Source organism: Chelonoidis abingdonii, chromosome 4 (genome assembly GCF_003597395.2).
Source record: "Chelonoidis abingdonii isolate Lonesome George chromosome 4, CheloAbing_2.0, whole genome shotgun sequence".
Taxonomy (NCBI): domain Eukaryota; kingdom Metazoa; phylum Chordata; order Testudines; family Testudinidae; genus Chelonoidis; species Chelonoidis abingdonii.
The window spans coordinates 88,300,156-88,322,477 of NC_133772.1; the positions used below are offsets into that span (position 1 = coordinate 88,300,156).

Consider the following 22,322-nt stretch of genomic DNA (forward strand, 5'->3'; position numbering starts at 1 on the left):
TTTGTTAACACTTATGCCATGTGAGTATTACGATGTTCATGCACCATGGAATATGTTGTGTAAACAGAAATAGTAGATCTGTCAGTTTTAATCGTTAGGCAATGCAGATGTGCAGTGAGATTTTTTTTTTTTTTTTATTTTTCTGTAACCCCTTAGACATTCCTAGTGTGCTCATATGTCTCCCCATTCCCACAGAAGCCCCATGATTACTGAAACTCCCACAGTCCTCCATAGAGACTCCTGATGACCACACTTCTTCACAGATACTGATGGCTTCCTATGCACTACCCATATAGGCCTCCCAGTGTGCTCTTTTGCTTCCTTTTTCTTTAAGAAGCATAGCTTTTATTCACAAAACACAAGTAATGCTACCCAAGCATTACAAAACGCTATTTCATAATTTTCAAGTGCACCGTTCTGAGCCACAGATGAGGCAGTGGTGATAATAGCACTTTTGATAAACCTTACCTTTTTAACGATTAATTGTCAGATAAAGTCTTAAAGGAGAACCAGTTGTTAGAAAAGTCTTGAAGGGAAACTGACTCTGGAGTGCTTTGTCTTTCTCTCATTCAAAGAAAGAAGAATTAATTAACTCTTTTCTTTATCTTTAGCTTCTCATGTCTGTGTTTGACAACAGTATGAAAACTTCTGGAGTCATTGAAAGTGACCCTTTTGACTGGGAGAAGAGTGGAACTGATGGCTCTCTAACGACGACGACAACATCAACAACTCCTCAGTTACATACTCGCCTGACCCCAGCTGCAATTGGGTATGTTCAAGCATTTCCTATATTAACCTAAACAGACAACCACTTAGCACCAGGGGAAGGTCATCTGTCACATCTGTTTCTCCAGGGTGTTAACTAATAGGGTGTTGCAGGATACTAGGTCTCCCCTTGGTCACTATTGAGCCTCTCCTCAAAAAAAAAAAAATGCTGCTGTTCTAAATATACAGAATTTTATATATATATATATATATAATAAAATCAGTTATGAATGTTGATATCACTTTATTAGATTACCATTCTCCATTCAAGCTTTTGCTAAGGCCTATGTTAAGAACCTATGGCTTGATCCCTAGCCCATTGAACTCAATGAGGGACTTCCATTGCCTTCTGTGGGCTTTAAATGGTCACTAAGGAGGAGCACTTGCAAATCTCTTTGAGATCCAAAGATGAAAAGTATTGTACTTATGTGCATGCAACATAATATAATAGGATATAATATAAAATATAACATATATTCACCAGATGATCTCTTTGACATAAGGAACCAGGAAGAATGTGATTTCCAGCTTTAGAAAGTAACTGCAAAGTCAGTAGAAAAATAGCGTTTAAAAGATTTGCTTCATTCTCATAACTGAATTACGTATATACAGTTTTATGGTATGATGTAATTTTATTTTTCAAATTTTATGTTGACTGGAAGTTTTGATACTGAAGTCTGTGTCTTGAGCTCATGGGAATATCAGAGTCATTTCCACTGCATTATTTTTCACTTCTTCCTTTGTAGAATAGCCAATGCCACACCTATCCCAGGAGATTTGCTGCGAGAGAACACGGATGAGGTGTTTCCAGATGAGCAGCTCAGTGATGGAGAGAATGGTATTCCTGTTGGAGTCTCGCCAGAGAAACTGCCTGGGTCCCCTGAACATCAACGTCCTCAGGAAGATGATGTCTGGGAGGAGTTGGATGCCAACAGAAACAAAATAAAACTGGGGATCTGTAAGGTATTTATAGAACTGCAGTGGGAAAAACCTCTCTCAGCAATTTCCTGGCATCATCAGGAACATGATAATGTGGCATGATGAGTAATAGAAGAGCAAATGCTCATTTGGCACTTTAAATATTCTTCATTTTGACCAGAGAGAACGTTTTTCCAAAACAGAAGGCTGCATAATTCAATGGGTCAGTGCTCTTTTCACTTCTAAAGGCCATGATTCATATTGGGTTCAAAGATGGTTTTGTTTCCTAGTCACTGAATAAGGTCAGAAGTGTTTTCATGCACTTTCCATGGTAGTAATTAAGGGTGAAGATGTGAAAATAGATCAGAATTAACTCTCCAGTCAACAAAATAAATGACTGGTATTCTCCATTTAGTCAATATTGCATGCTTGTCTTCATAATGTAACATATCACTCAGTTTTTGTTGAGTAGAATCCCGTTACTGGAAAACTAGAAGTACTAAGGGTCAAAATTGAGATACATTGACAAAATTAATGGAAGGGAAACTTGCTCAATGCTTGTCTGGCTTATAGCTGGCTCTTGACAGTGATCCCAGTCTCTCACTATCATTACTTCTATTATTCTCTCTCTCTCATAATCACTAAAATTCATATTCAGACAATTGTAGCCAGTGCTCCTCTGATGTGAAAATGTCATCCGTAGCTGAAAGAAGGTGTTACTGAAATGTTCTTTAAGCTGAAATACTATCTAGTGGCAGGGCTATGTACTATTTTTCTGGGTATACGTAAAATGTGTTGGGGGGAGGCCAGACTGCTGCAATAGTTATTTTTGTACCAGCTAATGTATACTAGTTTTTTAAGGGGAAATGGCGGAAGACAGATGGACTTTTTCTCTTTTGGGGCCAAATTCAGCTCAGATATAAGCAGATACAAGTTTCATTGATAACAGTGGGAGTTACATCTGGGGATCAGAGTGATCCTTCAACACTGAATCATACCCAATTGATCTACAAAGTGAGATGCAGTTGGACATCTGATTTTAATTTCTAATAAACATTGTTCAATATAAAAAAAACTACCTTGTAGACTTTGAGTGCAATGGTATTGCATGCCTCAGATATGGATAAGGATGAGTTAACATGAAGATTCACCTTTCATCAATAAACGAAAAAGAGGCTATGACTGCAAAGCAGTATGAAGAACTTCGTAGGCTTCTGGATTCGGCCTGTTATGAGAGTTCCAGAAATGGGAGTGGAGATCAATATACGTCTAAAATCTGGGAAATGTAATGTATTGTTTTCTTCCATTGACTCCTTCCATCCTGAGACTTAATGAAAACCAGTGTTGCTGGCAATTAATCCCTAATTTAGATTTATGCCTTAGGAAACTGGTAGCTGATGATCACATATAAACTACATGAAATATGGCATGAACTTCTGCTGGAGGAGCATCCTCAACATGAATTGATTTGTTATAGGATAGAAGCATTGGGTTATATGCACTGCATACACTGTTGTGTCTTCCTCGATTTCAGAACTCCTAAAAATTACATTTTTATTTCTGTTTGTGCTTTATTTGTACAGGCTTTTGCAGAGGAGGAAAACAGCCATGGACCAGTGAACGGAATGCTTAATGCACCAAGCCTTGGTTCTCCAGTTCGAGTCCGCTCAGAGACCACCCAGCCAGACAGGGATGTCCCACTGATGAGAAAGTTACGTTCAATCCACAGCTTTGAACTGGAGAAACGCCTGACCTTGGAGTCAAAGCCAGACACTGATAAATTTCTTGAGACCTGGTAAAGAGAAAATTTCTATCTCGCATTTATGCTTGGATTTTTTAGGGGCTTGTTGGCTTAGACTGTATTTTCTTTTCTCTAGTACTGTATCCATGGACAGTGGTCAGTGAAAACCAGAAATAGAGTTGCTGAGCTATGCTTATGCCAAGTATGGCTAGTAATGTCTACTGGATTGATAGTATTTGCTCTGAGGAATGTCCTTGGCTTCTATCCCATTTTGCATTTTTAAGTTACAATTTTATTGAATTTTTATTACTATTTACATTAAGCCAAAGGTGTTCATGCCATTTTATAGAGAAATAAAGACAAAGTCCTTACCTCAAGGAATTCTTAGTTTAAGTGCCCATTTCTGCTGATCACACTTCATGAATAGTCCTGTTGACTTCAGTGGGACTTCTTGTGGGAGTCTGTGCAACTTAACTTGGATAAACATTACAGAATCAAGCACTAAATTAAATATAGGCATAGATTATCTCTGGTAAGGTGTAATGTGTATAAGGAGCAGATTTATGTGATATAAAATAATGAGTTGACTTGTTTCTGTAGTGCATGTGTCATTAATTTCACATTTATATTTCATAAGTTGACAGGAATGCAGCAGTGCTGGAAAGCTTGTTAGGAGGGGTGGGTTTTGAGAAAGAATTTGAAGGTGGAGAAGTAGGTTGTGTGAGTACAGGATCAGGGAATTTAGTCCAGTTGAAGGGAGTATTATGGAAGGATAACACACAGGGAGGCTAGAGAGAGGGGGTATTGGCAGATCATAAAGCTAAGTTGGGAAGCAATAGAAGAAGAGAGTTAAAATCTAGGCGTTGGTAGAGCTGTGCAGAGCCTTGAACATGACAACAAGGAATTTGAATCTGATGCAGAGCTTACATGAGTAGAGGAAGACATGATCAGAGTAGACAGAGAGGTAAAGAAATTTAGTCGTAGTTTGGATAAACGAGAGAGGTTCAAAGAATGAGTCATGTATAAACTAAAACTGAGACATAGAGTTGTACATCATACTTAATTAAGGACAGAGAAAGGCAACTATCTCACACCAGTAATAGAACTAAAGTTTCACCATTTCCTTAACACCCCCTCACTCACAGTAGACAACAAAGGGAGAGATTTACATTCCCGAATAATAAAAACTCATTAGTGTTCTTCAGACAAAACAAGAGAACATGCGGTGCTGCAGAGAGATGGGACGAATGTCCATGTTTCTCACAAAGCAAAACTGCAGCAGTTAGAAAATCCTTGCAGGTAGATAGCAAAGGTATATTTAGGCTGGCTTATTACTTAGTAATAACAAAGTTATGAAACAACAAAAGTTGATGTGGTACAGGGTTATTCTTATGTCACCCTCGGCCTCCCAACCTCCTTTTTTTCATTCGATAGCAAAAGGGAAGTACTGAATCCAGGCTGAAATGTTTTGGCATTAATTCATGCTGAGGTGAGGAGCTGGTTTCCATTTTTATTTCCAGTTTTCCTCTGACTTTTTCAGTAAGATTGCTGTAGAGCCCTTATTTGGCAGGAGTAACATGTTTACATGCGAAACATTTGGTTGCAGGCATCTCCATAATGGCTGCTTGAAAATTATGTTTCTTATGCTCATCTTTGGATCTGTAAGACACGCTATGACTGGCACTGCACTGGCCATCTGATACCACCCTGACTAATGTCTATGCTCTGCTCTCTCGTATTTTCCCAGTTTAAATGCATACCTGAAATTTACATATGAATCCCTAAGAACTTTCTTCCATCGTCACCAGATGCCAGAGTTATCTTTTGGTAACTGGGAGGTAAAAATTTAATTAAAAAAAAAAAATAATTCCCTTTCTTTCTCCCTATATGTCCCCAGCTTTCTCTGGCTTGGGACAGGGAGCTCTGTATTGTCCAGCATTTCCCACTTTACTCACCACAGTCATACCACTTGGCTGATGCTGCACATGCTTGCAAAGTTAACTCTGTGGGTTATTTTTGGTTTGTTTTCCCTCCCATTCATTTTGAAGGTTTCAGCTGTTAAAGGCTAGTTCTAAAAAGTGGTAGGAAACACTGCAGTAGACTCTGAAGTGAATTTAGCTTGGCTCTTATGGCAGAATTCAGATAGTGTAGTTCATTCTTAATTAATTCATATATCTTTCTCTCCTAAGCTTGCAGAAGATGCAGAAAGATTCAAATGCTGGGAAAGAAACTGCTGTTGCTGCTGCTCCTCTTCCTCAGAAAATGTCTGTTCCTGCTGTGGCTGCCCACGCTGACCGTGTCTGGCATTATGATGAAGAATATCTTCCTGATGCTTCTAAGCCTGCTTCAGCTGGTTCTCCAGAACAAGTTGATGGCATTGTTAGTAATGGCTTTGTGGCTGTCAACTTAAGCTCCTGCCAGCAGGAGGCTGATTCCAAGGAATGGGTGATAGTAGATAAGGAACGGGATTTGCAGGATTTCAGGACCAATGGGGCTTTAGTACATAAAACAACTGGAAGTCCCTCAGATGAGGAGCCTGAGGTGCTACAAGTCCTAGAGGAATCCCCGCAAGAGGAGCAGCTAAGACCGAGTCCTTGGGCAGAAAACAACCTCCATGCCAAGAATGAAACCGTAGGTGTGGGGTTAGATCTACCTGTTGATCATGCTACTGCTGCTTCTGAACAATTTTCAGATAAATTAGAATTTATGGCTGGAGTTGCTGACCAGCTTCTTGCAGCCACACCTTCAAGTCCAATGGAGGCCCAAGCAGCAGGAGCCCTCACTCTGGTAAGAAAACACAGAGTTGTAATCATATCTTTACTCTCTATTCAGAGCTATATGAGAATAAAGCAGTAAATGAAAAGGCAGTGGCTAAAGTGTAAGCAGGATTCTGGAATGTTTAGGTTATAGGATATGGGACTTGACTCTACACCAGGGATTTCCCAGTATCTGCTAAATTTGTGTCTGTATTCTGCAAGAGGTTTGCTATTGGTTCAGCAGTGAACAACCCTCAGAACTGGGCTTTATTAAAAAATATGCATTAAATAGAACCTTATAACCAATGAAATATACACATATGTATGTTCTTATGAGTAAATAGAAAGTCTAACAAATGTGTAAAATACTATACAATAGTATGTTATGTCCTGTAGAAAAAATCTAAAAGGCAGAAGTTAGTATTATACCAAAAAAACAAAGTTCCTTGCTCCCTCCATCCTATAATTAGGTTCTTCCTTCTGAATTTCCTCTGCTGCTTTCTGCCCCTGAAACAACTTTTTGGCTTCCCTGTTTGACTGGCTATAATCTGTTTATAGATCGTAGGAACTTCTAGTGCACCGACACTGTAATAGTTGTGTTTCTGCAATCCCTGATATATTTTGCACGAGCAACAGTTCCTTGCCGGCTTCTCTAACTCCACTGCTACTTCACACTTCTGAAATAGTTCTGTAATTGCTTGTCATCTGCCTCTCTTCTGCTGGACAGATTGCTCCACAGATTCCTCTGCTCCTTCTCCAGTTGGCATGTTTCTCTTTTCTGTCTCATACATCCCTCACCCGCACAGTTTCCAATAGTTTTCCTTCCCCCTCAGACATCTCCATCACCAAATAATGCTCCCTCCAACTTCATTTCTCCCTTCCCTCCTCTTAGAGACAGTGTGGATTAGTGGTTAAAGCAGGTATAGGGACTCAGGACTTGTGATTTCAATTCTTGCTTTTTACACTTACTGTGTCATCTGGGTCACACAGGTCAGTATTCTCAAACTTGGGTGCCTTAAGCTAGGCATTGAAATCCACATTTAGGCACCTAAATTAAACCAGTGGCATGTGTAGGAGTACAGTATCTCTGAATATCAGGCCACGTTTATTTAAGTACCTAACCTTAAGTACCCATATTTGAAAGTATTTGTCTTAATCTCTCTACTCCTTATTTTTTCTATATTATGGTTAACTGCAGCATATTGCTTAGAAGAGACTTCTTTTCATTGGGGATGGCAATATTCTGTTTTCCAAAATAAATCCCAAAGTTAAAACCGAGATAGGTTTCATAAATCCTAATAAACCTGGTTTCACTTCTTTCTTACTTTATACCACAGTTTTAAAAACTCAGCCAAAAGAGGGGCTGCAAAAATATATGTCCCTTGATGCTCCTGATCACTTATAATTCAGGAATCTGAAATTGTATTAGTTTAGGAAAATTCAGAGACACAATTAAATAGTTCTACTTAATCTCTTCTACACATATGCAAATATCCCCATGTTCTCATGGAATATTGAAGACAGTAGAAATATTTTATACATGATTATTTATTTTTAGGCACACATTCTTTGCAAATTGTGTAATTTACAGGAAGATTAAGTATACAGAAAAGACCTTAAAATATGCAGCTGCTGCTAAGCTAAAGAGAACAAGAATTTTGAAACATACATTAGTAATGTGATCAACACAAAATATTGCAGTTTTAAAGTTGGTTGAGAACTCCATAATGATGTAGCACTGATTTACAGCTCAACTGTTGCTTTTTAACTATAGCCATAGTAGACAGTGTTTGTGCAAAATGCTAATTTTTTGGTTCTCGGGTCCATGTAAAATTGCAAACTTCTTCATACAGATGTACTAGTTTATGGGTAATAGTTTGCTTACTTAAACTCTGAGTACAGGTGGGATTGAAATTGTCTTGATTCTAGTGGAGTTGTCATTCACTGAAATAGTAGTGAACAGTGTGAATTTCTGGAGAGAGAAGTGAAGGTGCACTGGGAAATGGAGATATCTATAATCTAGGTTTTTGAATTGGACTATGTAGAGGAAGAAACTTTTGCTAAAATGGTAAATGGGGTAGGATTATGGCCTGAACTGGAAAAAGAGAGATTTACAGGTAAATTTAAACTGCACCAGGAGTGCAAGACATTTCAGAGAAGGTGAGTGGAGGAAATTTGTCTGCCTTGACAATGAATAAACAGTATGAAATTGAAAATGGAAATGAAGTTGGAAGTAAGAGTTGAGGTGATTTGAGTAACTTAATGTAACTTTGAAAAGGATTACCAAACAATGTGTTTCAAAGGGTCTGATCCCAAAGACCACTGAAGTTAGTGATTGTCTTCCTTTTATTTCAGTGGCCTTTGAATCAGGTCAAAGCGAGGCTGCTGCACAAATACCTGGTAGGTAACATGGTGCTGCCTCCTCCTTATTTCTAGCTGCTTTTACAGCTGGTAGGCTTTTTATTTCAAAGGAGACCTGGATTTCTGTTAAAGCAGTTGGAAACAAGCAAGAAGAGTTTTTACCTCTAGTAGGGTTCATAGCTACTTAAGAGAGGGGGAGGAAACACTGATTGATAATCATGGGGGTCACACACATACCTAGAGAGACAGAAATAGAACTAGTCTTCAGGTCTGAAGTCTTTGATGAAATGTCCAGGGGAGCAGAAGACCACTCCATTGGATTGTATGCCCTGGAGACCAAGGAAAGAGGGAAATAAAGAGGTTGAGAAATATTATAGGGAAGAGAGAGGAATGGATGAGGGGAGGGGATGGGGAGAAGAAGAGATGAAAAGTAAATGGTTTGATTAACATTTTTCCAAAGGGTAAAACACTTATCACATTCAAAACAATTAGAAATGCATACACACTTCTCTAATATAACTGTTCCATGTAAGCATTTGCTTTAGTTGACATACATACATACAGTGCAAATGATAAATGACATGTCCACTAAAATATCTTTTTATTAAGATTTGGTCCAAGTTATGAAAAAGTATGAGAGCCCCTAGCCTAGATATTATCTAAAGGAAGAAGGTAAACTGAGAACTGGAGACAGTAACTTCTGTGCAGTTCTGAGAGCGATTAGAGTTTGACTAGGATGGATCAAGTCCGTGACTAGGGCCCCAGTTCTTTGCCACTAATGTGAATGGGACCATTGATAAGCATTTGGGATAAATTTTTAGTACATAAACTTTTCTTGTGGTTGAATTAATCTCATCTTAAATAAATATTAAGAATCCAATTTAAAGGAAGAGAATTCATGGTTAAAGGTATAAAATTCAGCTTGATGCTGTAATTTCACTTCCGCATCCCACACAACTGTGCCATTCCTCCTTACTTTGGGCCCAACTTTCTGAAAAATAGTCAAATCTAATATTTTGACCTCTCACCAAAAATGTGCACGTATCATTGTATATTACTCATCTGATCAGATGTCTCCTAGAGGTCTGAAATGCCAGTCCTGGCACTGTAGCTGAAGGGCTTTATAACTTACTTACAGTCCTAAATAATAGGGAAAGCAGAATCAGTTGAATTTCTAGCCATTTCAGCTGAAGTATTAAAACAAATCACAGCTCTGGTGGAAAAGACAGCGAGGAATAAACTAACAAGGGAGAAGTTTGGATGAAGAACAGGAGATAGAAAAATGGGCACATAGTTGCAGAGATATAGAATGAAATAAAATCAAAGGTAGTGAGAAACAGAATAGAGTGATGATGACAGATGTACATGTAAGGAGAATACGAAAACAATGAATATAATTTGAGAGACAGAGAATTTTACTTTTTATATAGCACCTTTCATACAATACATAAATAACTGCACCACTGAAATGCAGCTACTTCTGGGACAGAAGGTATTAGCAAACCACACAACAACCAGAACAAAAGGAGGGAGACGAGAAGGGGAAATTTTCTGCTGGTTTGGATTGTGACCTCTTTCTGAATTCTGACTTATGCTGCCTACAAGAAGTTCAGCAAATTCATGTGGAGAATAAACCATCCGTGAAAAAGAACTCTGCCTTAAATAAGAAATTTTACTTGTTGGTCTCCAATAAGGGTTCTGATTTATTATTATATTACGGTAAACTTCTACAGTTCCCTTACTTTTAAACTATTTCTCATCACTCAAATACTCTGATCGATCTTTGAGTGGTGTTAAATTCCATCTGTCAGCCATATCTGGATTTGTTTCTCTAGTACAAGAATCCTAAATCTTGCACACTCTAGTGTAAAAAGGTTTTAATAAGGATGGTTGCATGTCTACTCACCTATTTGTGAGTCTTCACGTTCTTTGGATTTGGCTTTTGTGCCTACATAACTCATGAAACCACAGTTTGACCCCTTGCTTGGTAGAATGCATCTTATTGTATTTATCCATAAAGATTGCAGTTTTTTATTGGCTTAATCATTAGTTAGAATAGGTAGTGAAATCTGTCCTGATAACTGCCTTATTTTAATTTTAAAAAGAGTACTTTCGGGTCATCTGTAAACTGTCATTTTTAGGCCAGTTTAGACTGTAACATTTTGCAATAAATCAACAAACTTATTTTCATACAAGATTGGTGTTTTTTGAAGTACAGGCAGGTTTATTGAATCCTTCTTGTGCTGTGCTATTCAGCAAAACTTAGGCATGTTCTGTAGTTGTCAATATCACTGTCCACAGGCCCTGTTGTATGCTGTCTCTATTTCTAGATGGAATATTAAAAATATGTTGTTTCAGGCAGGGGCAGCTCCAGGCACCAGCACAGAAAGCACATGCCTGGGGCGGCAAGCTGGGGGGGCGCAGCCTGCCGGTCATTGTGATGGCAGCGGTCAGAGACCCTTCGGCAGTGTTTCTGCAGGAGGTCCGCCGGTCCTGCGGCTTTAGCGGCAATTTGATGATGGGTACGCCGAAGGCGCAGGACCGGTAGATCGCCTGCAGAACTGCCGCCGAATCTGCTTGACCAGCAGACCTCCCACAGAAATGCCACCGAAGGCTCCCTGACTGCCGTGCTTGGGGCAGCAAAATACATAGAGCCGCGGCTGGTCTCAGGGCGCATTATATAGTAACTGTAACTCTGGAATTCTATAGGGTAGGCACTATAGCTTTAAAGAGCCCATTACCAAAATAAAATTGCTTTAGTCAGTATCTTCAGTCTCCACTGTTACATTCCTCCTTAACGAGGTTCACTGAATGAGTGCATCTCATCCACATACAGCGGTATCTGGGAATAAACAGAAAGTGTATCCCATATGTATTGTAAAATGCTATCCTAAAATGGAAGAGTGGAGGAGATCCAATGACTTTCATTCATAGTGGCTTCATTTGAAACTCTTCCTTGGGAAAGTTTCTCTTTCATACATCCTGTGTTGTGATTGTAGTTGAGGATTGGTCTGCTCCATAGGGAGGGAAACAAAGGAATGTTGCGGTATTACACAGCGACAACGCAGGAAAATAACTATAGGGGGCGACGGAAACAATAAAAACAGGAAAAATAAGGATATCTTTGCATAATTAAGAAGTAGTGAGCAGCACTTTCATAGTTAAGGTTGCAACCAGTATTACATGTATAAAGCTTATTGTAACCCTCCTTCTAACTTTTTAAGTGAAGGTGATAGTGATCTGAATTGTGTATTTTCAGAAGTGTAGCATCCAAATTGGGTTTATGGCAAAGAGTAGAAAAAAATGACTTTCACAATGGAAAAAAATAACCCCATGATATATAAATGCTGGTTGGTTGAAAAAGTTTGGAAACTCATTCTAATGTACTTTATACTGCACTATAATGTATGCTGTGATTTCTTTTCACAGATTTCATCATTATAAAATTTACTTTTTTAAGTTATTTGTGTTTCTGCATCAGAGATACCATTGTATATTTGTTCACAAGTGAGATTGTCATCTCCAGATTTAGGTGACACAGCTTTTGGCCTTTAAAAGTGTAGATGAAAATGGTATATAAGGTGTAAAATGACAATAGTTTGGATTCTAAAGAACCTGAAGATTAAAAATAGTTTAATAGGGTATAGAAGGTGCTTAGGATACATAACATCAATGGTGTCTGTAGGTCATATAGGGTTTATCACTTACTCTCTAACCCAGTTCTTGATAACATTCAAAAACACTGTAACATATTTTTCAAAAATAAGAAATTAAATAACAAAAACTTTATTATAGTTAAGGTTGCCGTGTGCAATTCAAGACGAGGCATACAATTAAACACATCCTTAAGAAAGCTCAAAATATTAAAAATATGGAAATTGCAAGCTAAAGTTTAAAAATGACAAAAATCTTAATACCCAGTGTGTTCCCACAGACTATTAAAGCGACTGCATTTTAATATTTAATATTAATCACCGCAACTCAAAAAATTTGGATTCTGCATGTGTAACAAAATATTCAGAATGACTAAAAAGTAGAAATTAACCCTTATCTGTTTATCTCATAACTTCCTTCAGAATTGTACCTAAAAACTTTAATACCGTATCTTATTCATACAACCGTAAGCAATCGACAAAATCAAATATATTTTAACAACTCAAGAACATATGAATACCAGATATATCATTTTCGGTTTCTCTATCACTGTAGTATGTGAGCACATCCAGATAGCATTCTTTCTTTGCTAAGCAAAATAATTTAATGTACCCCTAATTAGACTAAAATCAGTAGAGACAAAAGCTACTGTATGAACATAGAGTAAACATCACTATTACGTCAGATGAAAAAACTATGTCTGGTACATTAAAACAGGAGCTATTTATGGCATAAGCGCCAGTACTCAGTTATCCAAATATATGATGTTTAAAATGTACATAAGGGACCGGTCGAATTCCTAATAAAGTGAAAGAAAAGACTAGCATTCACTTCAATAGGTGTTAAATCAGGCCGTAAAATAGTAAAGCAAATCCAGGGGTAGAGCAAATGTCATTTGAATGCTGGTGATTTAAAAGTTTTATGTGTGGATAAAATCAGTTATAAGGTTGGTATCAGAATTGTTTGTGTAATCATAGCAACCTTAAATGAAACTTACTGATATTTAGTTGTTTTCTGATTTAATGTAGATAGTGTGCCCATGTCAAAAATTACAAACAGGCAAAGGGACAAATTTTACTCTTGTTGATGCTGATTTCTGTTACATTGCACCTGTGGCTATGAGCAAAATTTGCCTGAAAGAATACAATTTCAGTATAATACTACAAAGCCAAATAAAGTGTCAGTAAAAAAGGGGTAAAACGGATCTAGAAATATGAAATAGTACAGTAGGTGGAAAAACACTGGGTCTGGGGGATTTAATATAAGTTCTGAAACAGCTCAGTTTTCTCCTTCCTCCAGATGATTCTGAACACTGCTCTGAGAACACTTAACACGACATGCTTTGGGGAGTAAAAAATCATTCTGTCTGTCCCCACAGCTGTTTTATGGTACAAAACATGTAGTGAAGCTGAAAGATCAGAAATTATTTGGAAAAAATTATGTAGCCTTTTTGTGTTGCTTTTCAAATAATAATAGTCATAATCCTGTGGAAAACTGTAGGAAGTGTCAGAATTGACAGCAGGTATGTGTTCTCCGCACTTGCACTCTAGATTTCTGGCTCATTATTTCCATACCATTGCTTTTTTTTTTTTTTTTTCCTTGTCATTGGACATCCTCAAGAGGGCTTCTGAATTTGGTCCCTATCTCTTGTGAAGAACTGATTGATTGAGGGTGATGAAACAGCTATGATTGTGGGAGGGAAGAAGAGAGAGACTATGTGTATATAGAAAATTGGCAGAGTAGGCAAGTGGAAGGAGAAACCTTTATGTAAGAAAGAGAAGTGGGAAATGCACACACGTGAAAAAAAAAAAGCAAAAAAACCTAGAGCTAATTAGTAGTAACACACCACAGGATGTGGGGGACAGTGAAAACTGCCAGGATAATTGCATACCTTTGGGCAGTATGGGTCATGAGACCAAGGTTCAAGTGTCTTCACCCATCCACACCAGAGGAGTCATACTATATAAGCTTATTTCTTGAAGTGTTTTTTCTTTTTCCTTTTCTTTTTTTTTTTTTTTGTAATCAAGTATTGTTTTTAAATATAATGGGGACAAAGTCTCATATGTGAAGTTGTAATGGGTGTTGGTCAGTTATAATCAAGTGTTGGTCAGATTTATTATTTTATAATTATTGTATCTATTTTATAGATCCACAGAGAGAGAAGAAGCACCTGTTAATAAGTTACAACAAAAACTCCTGTTCAGCCAGAACAATGCTTGTATCCCCTCACAGGCTGTTTACCTGTTGTTGTATTGTTACTGTATTAGTATTAAATTGAAACAAGCTATACAATTTTACCTTTCCTTTTCCTTTGCAATGTTCTTCCCTTTATTTTAGAGTTCCTCCTCTTTTAATTTTAATGTATCTTCCTTCTTCACATGCTGTTTTTATGACTCATTGGGCATAGGTTTTTTTTTTGTTTTTAAGTGAATGACAGCTGTACTGTATGGGAACTGAAGCTCTAGGAGCGATGCTGTTGTTAACACCTCCCTGGAAACTGTGCAATACATCCACAGTACTCTCAGTATCCAATCATAATAGGAAGACAAATGGGATTCCCAAATACCAATGAAAATGAAAAGAATAGCAGTAATCAAATCCAATAAACTTTAAAGGAAAATTTTCCATATCTCTCTCTTTTCTGATTTTGTCTAAAAGTAATTGCAGAAAGGGAGATAAATAATAATCTCATCTGATCATTTTTAGCAATAGATATTCAACAGTTTTGCTTCAGTGCTTCTTAGGACTTGCAAAGATGTAGTTGGCTTCAGAGTTGTGCGTCCAAGGGCTATAGGTTTTACTGGAGCTTTGTCTACCCTAAGTGAAAAGGTGTTCCAAAACACTGCTAGCTGGAAGGCTTTGTTCTTACAGTTCCTGTGCATTGCCTATTCTATACACCACAGCCATCCAAGCTCTTTCCAAGATTTGTTTTTTTCCTGTTGGTTGCAACATTTGGGATGAAATCTTTAGCTCAGGCCTGATCCAGACAGTACAGGAATCCACAATTGCTATAGCTTCACCATTTTAGTTTGTTCCTTTAATTTCATCCCCTGATTTGGAAATTTCCTGGAAGTTGCTACTTTTAGTCTCAGTGCTTATCCTTATAAATTGGGTGCTTCGGCAGTCCCATTGTGCTTTGGTTCCACCACAGTTGCAAAGCATGCTGTGTATGGATCTGCAAAAATAGTTCGGTCACAAAACAATGTTGCTATGTTAAACAGTAGAAAAGACAAATGCAATGATCAATAATTTCATGCACTCGTTATCTTTGCAACAGTTTCTTTGTTTAATGTTTATACCTATCCTATAGGTATGCTTGCTGAATATATGAGTGAAGTTAGAGGACTAGATGTCCGAAGAGAAAAAGGATGCTCACTTCTTACTGTGATAGTAATTTTTTTAATGGATGATAAATGTGGAGGCTTCTGATTTTATCTCTCTCTTAAATTATCAGCTTTTAGCCTGAGAGAGAGATGTGATTCTGTCACTGTAAGAAAGCTACATGGCCAGTAGGTCAAAAATAAATTGTTAAAAATAATATATTTGAAAAACTTACTTTTTTCCCCACCATGTTGTTCTCACAGCTCAACTCATCTCACATGCTGCATTTCTCCACTCCGAGAATTTCAAGTCCCATCCTCCGCACCCTGAGCCCTATTGCCCATCTATCCTCCCACTCGGACCCTAAGAAAGAGGCTGGGTTACCCACGAGTCAATCAGCAGAGAGCCATTCCTCCTCTTCCCGCTCAACTGGCCGTAGGCAACTTCCTATCATTCCCAGTGGCAACAAGTTTCCCCCTGTCATTCGCATCTCAAAAGCACAACTCCAACAGGTGAATAAGTCTTTGTCTTCATAAAAGCAACTGCACTGTGTCAGTCATTTGCTAAGTTGTATGGTTCGTAGCTGCTTTGCAAAGCACAGTAATATGGAGGTGCTTAATCGTTCTGCTATAAAATTTCTCTTGTGAAAGCATATTGAGAAGATCTATTAAAGGAGCACCCAGGGTACTTCATCAAAGAACAGAGTCAGAAACATTTCCTGAGAAAGATAGGTTATTACCACCTAAAGAGGTAAAAGTAGAGTCAGAAATACTTGCTAGTCTTTCAGAGAACAGGACAGTTAGAAACATCTAGTGGTTATTTATTCTGGAGAGGATATAGGCAAGATCACTTAGGGATCTGTTGTTTGGGAAGTCATGATCAGGAGGTCCTGTAGATCTGCCGTTACTGGTGAGGATAGATTCAGGTTCCTCCAAAGGATTTTCAGTGGGAAAAGATGGGAGCATAAATCAAGAAGTGGATTGTTGGTTTAAAAAATAAAACCAAGAACTCTCCATTTGTGAAAATAGAATCATTTAGGAACATCTGATAAATTGAGGGGGGAAGAATATACAATTTGGCCCTCCTGGAAGGCTTTCAGTGGAAAAAAATTGGATCAGGAACCACCTGTGTCCTTTATTTGGGTATCTGTAACACTTAATAATGTAAAAACATTCCATTGCTTCCAGAGGATAAAATAATGTTGGGACCAATCAATGAGAACCGCTATTGGCAAAGTTAATAGGGAAACTTGTGTCCTCATTCTGTGCTATGTCCAATTTTTGCAGCTGCTTTCCCGTAAAAAAGAGATTAGAGTTCAGAATTATACTTTGTGTCTCATAATTTATGTTGTGGTTACAAAAATGTTATTTGAGATTTGCCGAGCAGCTTCAGCTTGCAATGACTATTAAAGCAGCGTGACATAACATTGATTACACATAGATCCAAACATCTCATCATTCACCATTACACCATAAATGTTTAATCTAGTCTAAAAAGAATTTCCACATTGTCTTCTTTTTTCTACGTATTTCTTATTATAAATAGCATATATCTAATGTTTGTTTTTTTTCTATAAAGCGTGCACAAATATATTGATTTGTTTAATGGTTAGCTTCTCTCAGTAGTTTAATAGGATCGATGGCTGGTGATGACAAGACAAACAGTGCGGTATGTATAATTATGTCAGAATTTTGTCAGCTAATCCAATAATCAGTGTTTCCTCTCCAGCACCAAGCTTTTTTTCATCTCCATATAGAATGCTAGTCCCTCTTCCCAGCTGGACCCCAGGTGCTTGGAAATGGGCAAATGTGCCGTCAGTTAGAAAGTGCTGATACTAGATATGTGGTATTGTGAAACACATGGGAAGCCAGAATATCCAGTTCCTTGTGGTGGTTGAACTGTATTTACTAGGATATGAAATGTTTCGTAGAGTTGCTTTTATCCCAGGATACAGATTGGCCTAATTTTCTTATATGTGCGTGCACAGTTTAGCTTCAGTTTTTTCCATCACAGATATAAAGTATTGCAAGTACAGTTAGCAAATTGGTCAGGCTGGCTCTCGGGTGGAGGAGGAAACTCTTTTCTCCTTGCAATGAAGCTCTGTTAGAGTCCTGCTAGCAGCAACCATGTTTAGACACAGTTGTAGCTAAAATGGTTGTTATCCCTTTGTGGACAGGGTTGTAGGCCTCCCTCTAGATCATAGCAAAACAGTGTCAGAATTATGCTTAAATAAGGGTTTTCCCAGAAAGTTGCTAATATAGTTTCCTTGGATAAGGATAGATCAGGTTTAATCATGATAGAAAATGTAAGGGTTTAGTCTAGCTCACAGTTGATAAGTTTCTGTCCATGAGTAGATTTAGTCTTTGCAAAGCAGGAAAGGTGCATTGAAACTAAACTACCTCCTTTTGTGAAAGAGACACTGCCAATTTAAAACTAACAATTTTGTCTGAAAATTGTGTCTGCTGTGTCACATAATGTAAATGAAAGAAATTAGGAAGGGGAAAAATGTCTCTCTTTTTTCATTTTTTTACTTTGTGCATTTGACAACACTTATGACCGGATTTTCAAAATAGCTCAGCACAAAGCAGCTCTCATTGGTGGTTGCTTCTGGGGACTTTTGAAAATCTGGCCACTAACGTCTATTCACCAATAAAAGTTTCTTTGTTGAAAAAGAAACTCAGTCAGTTTCCCCTATTTGTGTGGATAGGCAATAGAGGAGAGAGAGAAATTCTCAGAATAGGAAAATGTGATTTTAAAATCAGACGTTTGCGGGGAGACCCAAAGACACACATAATACCTGCAATTAGGGTGACCAGATGTACCGATTTTGTAGGGACAGTCCCAATTACACTGGTCTACAATTTTTGAGAAATCGTCTGCTTCAGAGATAAAATGTGGTATTTATTACGTATTTTGATGTTCTGAATTCAAATATGACAATTAAAACAACTGATTGGCTACTGTTTCTAAGATATTTAAGTTTTTACATTTTATGTCTATGTATATTGTGTAGATAGTAGAGTTTTAATCATAAATTGTAAACCTAGGTCTTTTCATGTGTTTATGGTTGCTTTACATGATAATATTTCACCTGTCCTGTTTATGTAACACTTTAAAAATCAGCAAAAGGGTTATATAAATAAAATTTATTATGAAACAAAAGGCAAAAAACTATTATGTACATAGTTTAGTCCTATTCAGTGTCTACTTGGTGCTTCTTGGCTTGTCTCTTGTATTCATTAAATGGAGCATCTCTTGTCACTGTCCAGCAATAGTCTGCAAGCATTGATGGGCTCCATTTGCCCTGATAGCGTTTCTCCATTGTTGCAATGTCCTGGTGAAATCGCTCGCCGTGCTCGTCGCTCACTGCTCCGCAGTTCGGTGGAAAAAAATCTAGATGAGAGTGCAAAAAATGTATCTTTAGTGACATGTTGCAACCAAGGCTTTTGTATGCCTTGAGGAGGTTTTCCACCAACAACCTGTAGTTGTCTGCCTTGTTGTTTCCGAGAAAATTTATTGCCACTAACTGGAAGGCTTTCCATGCCGTCTTTTCCTTGCCACGCAGTGCATGGTCAAATGCATCATCTCGAAGAAGTTCACGAATCTGAGGACCAACAAAGACACCTTCCTTTATCTTAGCTTCACTTAACCTTGGAAATTTTCCACGGAGGTACTTGAAAGCTGCTTGTGTTTTGTCAATGGCCTTGACAAAGTTCTTCATCAGACCCAGCTTGATGTGTAAGGGTGGTAACAAAATCTTCCTTGATTCAACAAGTGGTGGATGCTGAACACTTTTCCTCCCAGGCTCCAATGACTGTCGGAGTGGCCAATCTTTCTTGATGTAGTGGGAATCTCTTGCACGACTATCCCATTCGCAGAGAAAACAGCAGTACTTTGTGTATCCAGTCTGCAGACCAAGCAAGAGAGCAACAACCTTCAAATCGCCACAAAGCTGCCACTGATGTTGGTCATAGTTTATGCACCTCAAAAGTTGTTTCATGTTGTCATAGGTTTCCTTCATATGGACTGCATGACCAACTGGAATTGATGGCAAAACATTGCCATTATGCAGCAAAACAGCTTTAAGACTCGTCTTCGATGAATCAATGAACAGTCTCCACTCATCTGGATCGTGAACGATGTTGAGGGCTGCCATCACACCATCGATGTTGTTGCAGGCTACAAGATCACCTTCCATGAAGAAGAATGGGACAAGATCCTTTTGACGGTCACGGAACATGGAAACCCTAACATCACCTGCCAGGAGATTCCACTGCTGTAGTCTGGAGCCCAACAGCTAGACTAGAGCCAATCAACAATTTTAAGCATCATTTTCGTTCTCAGTGACCCAGAATTAGTAAAGTTTGACTACATTTATTTCAGAAGCATTTTGGCTGTACAGCAGTGTTATTGGTCTTTTTCAGATATAGGCTGCTATTACCCCCCACCCTCATCCCGACTTTTCACGTTTGCTATCTGGTCACTCTACCTGCAATTACCTTATTTTTTTAATTAAGTGGGTTTCAAATTGGTGGTATCCTTTTATAAACAGTTGTGGCCAACAAACTGTCCTCTATTGCAGACAGGTCTTTAGAAAGTTCTCTTGCTTGTTTAATGTGTCCAGGTGATACTTGCAACTGTTTGGCATATTGAAATGTAGTGCTGCAGGGTTTGTTTTTTGGTTGTTTATTTTTTTAATTCTGGAAAATGGTGACGCTCTTCAGGCACTTTTATCACATCTGTCTTTGGTATAATGAAAAATTCAAATTTATAGCATGTTAAGTTAGCTGTGCCAGGATAGAGGCTTTCCAAGTTGTAAGTTAATGAAGAAACAATTAAGGGCAACAAGACAGTTAGTATGAGCCTGTTAACTTTTTATAAGTGTGACAGGTTTGGGCCCTTTGTGGTGTCACCTGATGTTCTGGGATGCCACTGAGTCAGCCTGTTCTGCCAGCCTCGGTCCCCTTTACCTGGCCTTGCTGGATTAGACTCTCAAGCCTCTTTCAGCCAAGCACACAAGCAGGGCCCCCAGAGAGACAGAGATCTACTTTGGAAAAATTCAGTCCTAGGAGCTTGCTCTAACACTCTGGTGCCCTCTCCCTTAATGGCAGTGGTCCCCAACCTTTTTGTGGCCAGTAGCATATTCATGTTTCATTTTTCAAGGCTTATTTTGTATTTGTACATTAAATAGTACAAAAACGATCATATTTAATATAACATAATATATGAATCCATAAGATACAAATGCTAATTTTACATGTAAAAGGTATTAATTAAATTATTCGGCAATTACTCTTTCACCTTACCATGTGAATTTGCTCTTTTTTATCTACCTGTAAGAAAAATTACCGAGTTTTTACCAAATAAATATCATAAACAGTTTTCATCTTATTTATTTTAAAAAAGTAAAACATTGTTGAACTGCTGGTCCAAATATATTTATTATTCTTACTTTAACATAGAATGAAGCCTGCAGCCCCGGAATTCTCTGTCGCCGACAGGCACGGGGCCGTGGCTTCTCTCTGGCTTAAGGGGCGGGGCCACACCTGCCAGGGACCGAGAACACTGGCGCCTGCAGCCTAGAGCCCCAGAGTTCTCTGTCCCCAGCAGGCACGGGGCCGCGGCTTCTCTCCCCTGCTAGGCACTAGGCGGGACCCACGCCAACTGGGGACAGAGAAAAATGGCCCCTGCAGCCCCGGAGTTCTCTGTCCCCAGCAGTCACGGGGCCGTGGCTTCTCTCTGGCTTAAGGGGCGGGGCCACACCTGCCAGGGACCGAGAACACTGGCGCCTGCAGCCCCAGAGAGAAGCTGTGGCCCCATGCCTGCCAGGGGCAGAGAACGCCGGCGCCTGCAGCCCCAGAGAAGCCGGAGAGAAGCCACAGCCCTGTGCCTGCTGGGGACAGAGAACACTGGCGCCCGCAGCCTGCAGCCCCAGAGTTCTCTGTTCCCGGCAGGCACGGGACCGCAGCTTCTCTCCCCTGCTGAGCACTAGGCGGGTGCCCGTAAATGCCCCAGCAGGCGCCATGTTGGGGACCACTGTTTTATGGGGTACAAACCCAAAGGTTTTATGAAATTTGCCCCCTCCCTCAATGTGGAGGGAGATATGCACAACTTCTTGTGTCCCCCTCCCACTAGAAATTACATAAACTGCGTTCTATTATAAACAAAAAATAAATGTATTAACTACAAAAGGTGAATTTTAAGTGAATATAAGAGATAACGGAACAAAGCAGATTACTTCCAAATAAAGCAATGTGTAAACTAAGCTCAATATACTTAAGAAACAGGTTACAAAATGTACCCCAAATGTTATTTTAGACAGGTTGCAAAGTTTTTGTGGTTCAAAGTTCCAGTTATATTTCTTTTCAGACTTGGTCGCTGTCTCAGTCTGGACTGCCCCCCGCCTTCGCTTCAGGTGGCTTTAGCAGTCTTTCTTCTTGGACAGACAGGCCATGGAGAGGAGGAGTTCTGTTTGCCTTTCTCCCCATCCTTAAATAGGATTTACATAAAGCGAGAATCCTTTGTTTTCCAAACTTGACCTCCCCCCACTTCCCTTCAAGTGGAAATTTACAAGAAGTCCTAGGTAATGTTTAGTGTTAGGTGACAAAATCACCGGACTCTGTAGTATCACAGCATTCATGAGTCAGTAGCAGTATGGAGCCTCCGCAGGAAGGCCAAGCCTTTTCACAGTCCATTGTCCTTGCTGATGGGCCATCCGCCCTGTCTGGCTTTTCCATTGTTGTACCTGAAGTGTTAGCAGTGGGTGTCACCCAAAGTAGCATAGTTGAAATACAGATAGATAGTCA

The 22,322-nt window shown here is 38.9% G+C and overlaps 1 protein-coding gene across 4 annotated transcripts in view; it reads left to right on the forward strand.

Moving 5' to 3' along the window:
- Nucleotides 1–22,322, forward strand: part of TTBK2 (tau tubulin kinase 2) — a 218,576-nt gene that overhangs the window by 155,336 nt on the left and 40,918 nt on the right. For 2 of the 4 annotated variants that reach the window (XM_032781488.2, XM_032781489.2), the window contains exons 10-14: nt 612–769; nt 1,512–1,728; nt 3,267–3,478; nt 5,614–6,211; nt 15,780–16,028. In XM_032781488.2, coding sequence (XP_032637379.1) covers nt 612–769; nt 1,512–1,728; nt 3,267–3,478; nt 5,614–6,211; nt 15,780–16,028 — 1,434 coding nt within the window. The remainder of the gene's footprint in view (nt 1–611; nt 770–1,511; nt 1,729–3,266; nt 3,479–5,613; nt 6,212–15,779; nt 16,029–22,322) is intronic. The other 2 variants (XM_075065443.1, XM_032781491.2) reach the window with 1 other exon arrangement.